At 43.3% G+C, this 9,150-nt stretch overlaps 1 protein-coding gene across 1 annotated transcript in view; it reads left to right on the top strand.

Annotated features, from left to right (window-relative positions):
• Positions 1-401: 401 nt before the first annotated feature.
• POLR3B (RNA polymerase III subunit B) overlaps positions 402-9,150 on the top strand; it is a 105,059-nt gene continuing 96,310 nt past the window's right edge. The window contains exons 1-4 of the mRNA XM_045826370.1: positions 402-679; positions 4,475-4,507; positions 7,408-7,464; positions 7,548-7,612. Coding sequence (XP_045682326.1) covers positions 608-679; positions 4,475-4,507; positions 7,408-7,464; positions 7,548-7,612 — 227 coding nt within the window. The 5' untranslated portion in view covers positions 402-607. The remainder of the gene's footprint in view (positions 680-4,474; positions 4,508-7,407; positions 7,465-7,547; positions 7,613-9,150) is intronic.

Below are 9,150 nucleotides of genomic sequence, written 5' to 3'. Positions count from 1 at the left end.
TCAGAATTGAACAGTGTCTTAATTACTGTCCTGTTGTGCTCCTGTTCTCAAGTGAGTTACCTCCTCACTTTATGGTCATTTAAATAGTTGTATAATATCCTACCACATGCACACACCATAGTTTTTCAACTAGTCCCCTCTCCTACTTCTAGGCATTTAGTAAAGTTCCCATTTTTCCATACTATACAACGTGTCGTTTTAGACTGAATTACATGAGTTCTCTGTCTTGGTGTCTCCAGTTGCGCAAATTATCTGTTTACCTCTTCCTCTGAGTTATTTTAAAAATTACAACCAATATGCTCTATTGGACTCAAATACCTGATAACTGGCAATGAACCTGTCGTCTGGGCTTTAGGATAACCGGGGCGAGACCTCCGAGCGACCCCAGGGGGCGCAGTTTCCCAGCTTCGCCTCCGCCACATCCGGGTTCCACCGCAGGTTCAGGCTGAGAGCAGGCGGAACCTTTCTGTCCCGCCTTCAATCATCCTGTGCGGCGGGGACCGTTTGGGCCACGCGCACCGCTCTCTACGGATGCTGCAGTTTGCTTGAGGTGGCGCACGCTGGTGTGTGGGATTTCTGTTTACTACTATCCTTCGTCGTGAGCAGCATGGACGTGCTCGCGGAGGAATTCGGGAACCTGACCCCAGAGCAGCTGGCTGCGCCGATCCCGACTGTAGAGGTGAAGGCCCGGCACACGGGGAACGGAAGGGGCTGGGACGCGTCCCCAGGAGGCGGTACCCTGAGAGCTCTAGGCGCGGAGCGGGGTGGGCCGAGGCTTCTGCGCATGCTCAGAACTTCGCTCCGGTTCCTACTCGCACGAGGATGGGGGCATCTTCTCCCGACCTAGCCTACGCGAGCGGGTGGGAGGCGGCTTCTCTGTCGGCCGCCGCGCGGGCGGAGCTTTCGGGTTGGACCCTTTCCAGCGTTCCTGAAGGCGGGCCAGATGGGTCCTCGCTCCCATCATTGCGGGACACATTCCATCTTCTTAGGCTTGTAGAGGACACCGAGGCCCAGGGTGCTTAGGCTCCCTTTAGTGAGGTTCCACAGCTGGCTGTGTCAGGATAGTAATCTTCCCTTTTAACCCGGAATTCAAGTTTGGACTGCCAGGAGTATTTGAAACCCCTGAAAATTTGCTCAGAATTTTCCCTAGGTGTTTCCTGCGAAGTAGCACCTTAGCTTGCACCAGATGATCAGAGAAATTAAGGGTAACTGCCCTACAGTGAGCAGCTGCCTGATGAAGTTCAGCTATTGACATAATTTTATTTTCTAGAAAGGCACGTGTTATTACTGTAACGTCTTTGGGCCTCCGATCCTTCATTGGTGTGGAATGGGGATCTGAGGAAATGAGGCTTGGAAAGACAGGGGAGCGATTTCAGGGGGAGAGAACCAGACGCTTTGAAACCCAGTAGTTTCTGAGTACCTAAAATACGTGCTGGAGTGAAGAAGCGAGGAGAGATGAAAGATGAAGGATAGGCACAGGTTCTGGTTCTGAAAGGTGTTGTTAGCCACCTGAGTGATCAATAAGATGCTATCGAAGGGTTTGAGCAAAGCAGTCTGATCAGTGAACTTTTGGGTCGTAGGGAATTCTTTAGAATCATTTGGAGGGTGAATGAGATCTATTTACTATTATCAGCCCATCCGATCCAGTGTGTGAGTGCCTGCGGTAAAGAACACTGCTAATCATTGTCAGGCAATACTGGATTTTAACTCCTGAAGAATTAATATTAAGAGCCAGCATTTACTGAGTACTTACGATGTCCCAGGCTCTGTGTAAACCTAACATGCGTTATGTCATTTAATTCTCTGAAATAAGTGCCATTTCCACTACATGTTGCCAATGGAGATTTCTGGGGCCCAGAGAGGTTAAGTAACTAACCCAGTGTCACAGGCTGGTGAGTGGCTGATCTGGAACTTGGAGTCTGGCAGTGGGACTTGAGAGTTTTCCTTCTGAACTGCTGACTGGACTGCTTCTCCAGAGAGCTGAAGGAATAAGCCTAAAGGATTGACATTTCTTGCTTGAATTTGCACAGCTGTGCAGGAACTAACACCACAATTCCAGTCTTCTGACTCAGGAATAACAGTTCTCCCTGGCCCTCTGCATCTAGTCCACTGTCCATCCCATTTTAAGGGTCCTGCATACTAAATGCGCTCCATTCTGAAACTTCATTCCGCTGTCCTCCAAGGCTGACCTGCTGTCATCTCGTACTTTCTGGGCACTGAACTTCTCTCACTCCAATCTGTCTGCCCTGTGGCGAGAGCCATCAGCTTAAACACACAAGTATGAACATACTGCCCTGTCGGTTAAATTTCTTCAATCTCTGCCCGTTGCTTTTATGGTAAAATCTAGTGTTTACTATGTTTATAAGGCCTTCCTCAGTCTGGCCACTGATGACTATTCCAGCGTCTCTCCCCCCACTGCTCTCCCTCACTGCCTGCCTCCCCTGAGGTATTTCTGCTCTTCTCATATAGTTCATTTTGATCTTTTCCTCATTCCTCTTTGTAGATTTATATACAATAAAATGTAGGAGTACCAAGACTTCCACTGCATTAGTTTTGACATTTATGTATTCCCAAATAATTACCACCCAATACAAGATCTAGAATGTTTCCATCACCCCAGAAAGTTCCTTTTTCAGTCTGTCTCTACCTCTTATCTTTTAATTCCCCTCCCTTCCTTTTTTTAAAGACTTCATTTTATTTAGAACTTTTTAGGTTCACAGTGAAATCGAGAGGAAAGTACAGAGATTTCTTAAATACCCTGTACCCCCACTTCCCTTTTTTCTCTTCTTTTTTTAATCCTCACCTGAGGATATGTTTATTGATTTTCAAAGGGGAGAGAGACATCGATTGGTTGCCTCCCATACATGCCCCAATTGGGGATTGAACCCACAACCTAGGTATGTGCCCTGCCTGGGAATTGAACCCGCAACCTTTTGGTGTACGGAACAATGCTTCAAGCAATTGAGTGACCCGGCCAGGGTACCTCCCATTTTTCTTGAAAAATGTTTTTCCTTTATCAGGATTGTCTGCCCGCTTCCGTGGCCTCCTTCCTTCTTCTCAGTGCCCTTTGCTAGATCTGCCTTTTGCTCCTCATCTCTAAATACTGGAATATTCTTGGTGTTCTTTGTGGAACCCTTCTCCGTTTGCATTCCTTAGGCAGTCTCATCCATGACATGACTGTAATTCCCATCCATTTGCCGACTTCTTCCTAACTTGTATCTCCAGGCCACTCTCTTCCCAGGTTCCAGACTCATCTTTGTTGTCTATTTGACACCTCCACCCGAATGTCTAGTGGATATCTCAAACGTAGCATGCCCCTAACCAAACTCCTGGTAACGCCATCACACTTTAAAGCAGCTGCTCTGACAGCGTCCCCGCCTCCTTATCTCCATATGTGGCCACTCTAAGGTATCAATCTTGACTCCTCTTTCTCTCAGAGTCTCTTTCTAATCTACTATAAAGTCCTGTTAGCTTGAACTTCACATTGTCTTCTAGCAAGCAATTTTGCACTACTTGTACTGTTTTCAGCCTGGAGTACTGCAGTAAACTCCTAAATGACCTCCCTGCTTCTAACCTTGACTATTCTCAACCCAGCAGTTCAGCCTATTATCTTAAGTGATCCAGTTAAAATGAGTCACAGGTTCATGTCACTCTTCTGTTCACAACCTTCCAGTGCTGCTCATGTCAGGGTGGAAGTCAAAGGTTTTACAGTTGCTGCAATGATGCTTAGGCCCTTATTCAGAAAGTATATCCTTTAGACTCAGTTCTGCCCATTTGTCAGATTTCCGTTAGCAGATTAGATGCCATCCATGAAGAGTCTTACTGTGGTAGGCTACTTTCAACCTCTGCAAAATATAAATAGGAAACCTAAGAAGACAAGAAGTGTGGCAGCTCTTTAATGTGGAAGGTGAACACTGTGGGCACCACCCTCCTGCCGCCCTGAGATGAACTCTGATCACACACTTGTTAACGGGAAATGGGAGAGAGGAAGAACTCGAGAGACCTGGCTTCCCCATCAGACTCTGAAACTCACTTTCCTTTCTCAAGCTGAAAATCCACTTACTCATGTAGTGTCATGAGGATAAAATAAAGTGCTTGGAATCTTGACTCATCCAGAAGAGATTAAATTATATTGTATTTGAGAAATCTGGTTCGTGTGTGTGTGTGTGTGTGTGTGTGTACATGTGAGTGTATTTGTATGCACATACGTGCATGCACACACCTGTGTGATTTCCATAAAAGTGTCACCATGTAAAAATTGTTCTTTTAGTTTTGATTTACTTTCTTTCACTCATTGTGATAAAGTGAGTCATTTTTGGCACTAAAATAACTTCTATAAATAACTTCTCATAAAATAACTTCTTATAAAATAAGTTATAAATAACTTAGTAAGTTATAAATAAATAAGCTAAAATAACTTCTTATAAAAATATTGTTGTTCTAGCACATATCCTAACACTGTTTTTATTCACAGGAAAAATGGAGGCTGCTTCCAGCATTTTTAAAGGTAATGAACATTTAGTAATAATTAGTTATTTTTCTGATAAAAGTCAAGAAATCAGCCTTCTTTTTTAGGTTACATTTTTATCACCAACATGTTTTGACTATGTGCAACTATGTACATTGCTAGGTTTGGGAAATACAGGGAATTACAAAGCAGTGAATCCCTGACTTTAAGGCACAAGATGCGGGAATGGTAATCTAATTTTGGAGATAGGAAATGGTATACGTGGTAGCACGGCAGATGAATGATACAAACCAAAGTGCTGCTGGCACAAGAGTGATGCCGCAGGTGGTCAGAGAGGGTCTCCCGAATAAGATGAGACATAAACTGCATCTTAAGAGGAAAGGATTTAACTCGGTTGGAAGGCAGGATGCAGAGAGTGTGGCTTTATAAAGGTGCCCGAGAGAAACCTTCACAGAGTCTGTAGGAAACAGCAGTCCGTCTCTTGTTGGAACAGATGAGTGCATGGTCAGAGGAACTGCTGGATATAGATCAGTAAAGGGCTTCAGTTCATTTTTAAAGAGCTTATGCTAAGCAGCAGGGCTTCCACAGTGAGACACTACTTGGCACCCACTCGGATACTGAAGAGAAAGATACTAAGTGTTGCTGTGGGTGTGGAGATTGGAACCCTCAGGCTCTGCTGGTGGGAATGTGAATTTTCCAGCCACTTTGGACGATAGCCTGGCAGTTACTCAAATGCTTAAACATAGGGTTACCATACGACCCAGCAATCCTACTTGTGGGTATTTATGCCAGAGAAGTGAAAACGTATATCCATGCAAAGAGTTGTGTGCAGGTGTTCACAGTGGCATTATTTATCACAGCCTCCAAGTGGAGATAACCTGAATGAGCGTCAACCGAGGGGTGGACAAATAGAGTGTGGCATAGTCATACAATGGAATATTAGTTGGCAATGAAAGTGAATCAAGTGCCGGTACACACTACAACATGGGTGAATTGTGAAAGCATTGTGTTAAGTGAAAGAATGGAGACTTGAAAAGTGAGGAGAGTTTTGTCTGACTTAGTTCTGTGTTATAGGCAGCGGGGAGAGTACTGGGAGACGACACTGGGGAAGCTGTCAGTGCTGCAGATCTCTGATCAGATTTGAAAGCCGTTTAAAAAATTCTGGCTGTTTTTCTAACAGCAAAGGGAAGCTGTTGAAGACTCTTTAAAGTAGAGGTGTGACCAGAATGGAATAAAGTAGTGTGAAGGTCAAGGAAAAAAATGTTTATTATAATTTTTAAAAAATGAACTATACATAAGCAGGAGAGAAGGGATGGTATTTATGATTCAGAAGCGAGGAGACAGTTGATGGCACCAAGGTCATTAATGCCACGTTAACGGAGGCCTAAGACAGTGGTTGGTTCAGTCGGTCAGTCTTTCGTTCATGCGTTTCAAGATGGAATTCCCCTTCACTCAGATCACCTTGAAGTGCGTTTGTCTAGGAACAAAAGTATAAAGATTTTAATGCACATCTGAGGGCTGCCCGTGCTGGTCAGTGTAGGCCCGCTGATCACGACTCAGAACGCTAGGCTGGGAAGACGGCAGTGAAGAGGGATGGATGTGAATCCCCGAGTGTGCTTAGTTTTGCACAAGCACCAAATGCGGTGCTCTTGACTTAATAGCGTTTTGTGTGTGTGTGTGTGTGTGTGTGTGTGAAGGTTAACATTACCTTTCGAGTGTGGGCCAGTAATGTGGCCTTCTTTCTTTAAGAGCAGTGGTGTGATAACCAGAGTGAGGGAGGCAGTAGCCCCCGGACACTGGCCAGGCTGTTGAGAATGTCAGTGAGTTCAGGGTGCCCATGTGAAGGGGCGGCACTGGCAAATCGGACCACGTTCAGGAGCAGGCCGGAGGCTGCTGGATGGTCCAGAAGGCACGCGTGTGAGAAATAGTTGAAAGGCCTGTTTAGTCCAAGTGGGACCGTGAAAGAGAGATGTGATAACTAAATGGGGTGTCCTAGAACAGGCCTTCTCCGGAAGAGGCTTAATCAGGTGCAAAGGTTGGAAACTTGAGAAGGGTGAACCTCAGATCATTTAAGCTTGGATTTTTTTCTGCAAAAGTCAGGACTGCTTCAAAATGTGGAACAGTTGGTGGTTTTGCACGCCAGTGAGATTCTTGAATAAGGAAGTGTAAGAAAAGTGCTGTGATTATCTATCTGTCAGGGAAGTTCGAGAAGTGTTGAACTAATTGTGTGTTTGAAGATGAATGTAAAGAAAGCACATACAGTCCTTTTAAATCTTAAGGTTTCGGATTGTCTGTGTTCATTACTGCGCTGTTTGCATGGCGGTACACAGCACTGTCTGTGTACAGTCGTTTGTGACTCCTGAGATGAAAGGTTGGTCACTGCCAGCTGGCGTCTGCTCGTGGGTTCCCGAGTTCCACCCCGCTTTCGATTTCCAATGCAAGTATTTTCTTCATGGAGACCCTTATTTTTTTCCCCCTCCTTCTTTTATAAAGTGACATGAAAGGCCAGTTTGGATATGTGTAAATCATAAAGTTGCCCAGGTAGAAGAAAGCCGAAAAAGTAAATGGCCATCGTTTGAGGGTTGAAGAAATGATGCTCAGTTGCTGTATTTTTTTGAAAATTCAAAGTGTGCAGAGATAATCCTACCTTATATATTAGCTTATGGAGAATCATCGGGTATATTCAAATATCCGTATCTTGCATTCCCAAAGTCAGGTTGCTTCTCAAGGAGGAGAATTTGAAAAAAAAAATGTTCTAGTAAGATGGAGAAGAAATGTAATGAAGACACATAAATATGAAGTTTTACTAAACACAATTCAGGATTCTTTTCTCACTTGGGTTTTGAGAAAAATTGGATGATCACCTATGAGTAGAATCCACTGTATAATTTGCTAGCCCACTTTTGTTGCTAATCTACTGTTTCCCCTTTTCCACGTAGGTTAAAGGCCTTGTGAAGCAACACATTGACTCATTCAACTACTTTATCAATGTAGAGGTAAGCGTCAGATCTTAGAGCTAGACATAGCCAAGAATTAATTGGGGGCTGAGTCTTTCCTAATGCTGCTCCTTCCCTCGTAGATCAAGAAGATCATGAAGGCCAATGAAAAGGTTACAAGTGATGCTGACCCCATGTGGTACTTAAAGTAAGGAATCAGCTCCTCTTAACTGCTCTTTTGATTATGTCTGACATTTTAAAAAGTGAATGTAGTTGTTGTCAAAATTCTTTTTAATCTAATAAGTTAACTATCAAGTGCTCAATTTTTAATTGGTAAACTAATGATAACACATAGCATTATGATTAAGAAGTTACTAGAAGTATTAGTTTAAAATTTTTTAAATAATTTTAGACTTAGAGAAAAATTACCAAAATAGCACAGTGTTCCTATTTTATCCTTCACCCAGCTTCTGCTAATACTAACACCTTACATTACCATAGCACAATCAACAAAACCTAGAAATTAGCATTGATATAATTCTATCAACAAATCCACAGATCTTATTTAAAGTTTTCCCACCAATGTCCTTTCCCTGGCCCAGGATTCAATTCAGGACCCCACAGTATGTTTAATTGCCTCATCTCCTCATTCTCCTGCAGTCTGTGACAGTTCCTTATGCTTTCTTGGTCTGTCATGGCCCTGACACTTCTCTGGTCAGTTGTTTTGTAGAAGATCCTTCCATTTGGGTTCGTATGATGTTTATTTGTGATTAGATTGGCTTATGCATTTTTGGCCAGAATACCATAGCAGTTGCATTCTGTTCCGTTCTTACTGCATCATTTCAGGGGACACAGACGTCACTGTGTTTTATTGCTGGTGATTTTAACTCTGTTCACTTGATTAAGGTGATGTCTCCTAGGTTTCTCCACTGTAAAGTTACTAGTTTTCCTTTTGTCATTAATAAGTGTCTTATTGGGAGATCTTTGGAGACTATTCATCATATCTTATCCACTAATTTTAGATACGTTGGTGGTTTTTACCTATAACAGTTAATATTACCTATAACAGTTATTATACTCTCATCGTTTCTCCTACAATAGTTCTGGAATTTACTGTAAGGAAGAGTACTTCCTTCTCATTCATTTATCTATAATTTTATTTATATCAATATGAACTAGAGTAAAATATCCATTTTACTCTATGGGTCATAATCCAGCACTATCATTATTTTATTTTTTTTTAAGATTTTATGTATTTATTTTTAGAGAGAGGAGGAGGGAGGGAGGAGAGGGAGAAAAACATCGATGTGCAAGAGAAACATTGATTGGCTGCCTCACATGCCCCAACCAGGGACCTGGCCCACAACCCAGGCAAGTGCCCAGAGTGGGAATCAGCCTGCACCTTTTGGTGTGCAGTACGAAGCCCAGCCCACTGAGCCACACCAGTCAGGGCAGTGCTGTTACTTCTTTATTGCTCGAATTGTCTCCGCTTTGGCCATGAGTCTTCAAGGAGTCTTCAAGTTGGCTTCTGTGTCCTTTCAACACGCCCCTATTAGTTTTTGAGTACCATGAGATGTGGTTCATCTGCCGTTTTCCCCGTCCCAGCCTAGAGTCAACCGTTTCTACAAGGAGCTCTGTTTCCTTTTACTGGAGAAGAGTATTTAGAAACCTAGATATGGATATTAAAGGCTCAGCCAGCAGAGCCAGGAAATATGTGTATGTATTTTACTGCGTACACACACACAC

The sequence above is a fragment of the Phyllostomus hastatus genome, unplaced genomic scaffold (genome assembly GCF_019186645.2).
Source record: "Phyllostomus hastatus isolate PE091 unplaced genomic scaffold, TTU_PhHast_1.1 phas_scaffold_755, whole genome shotgun sequence".
NCBI lineage: Eukaryota > Metazoa > Chordata > Mammalia > Chiroptera > Phyllostomidae > Phyllostomus > Phyllostomus hastatus.
This window is presented reverse-complemented; position numbering and strand designations above follow the sequence as displayed.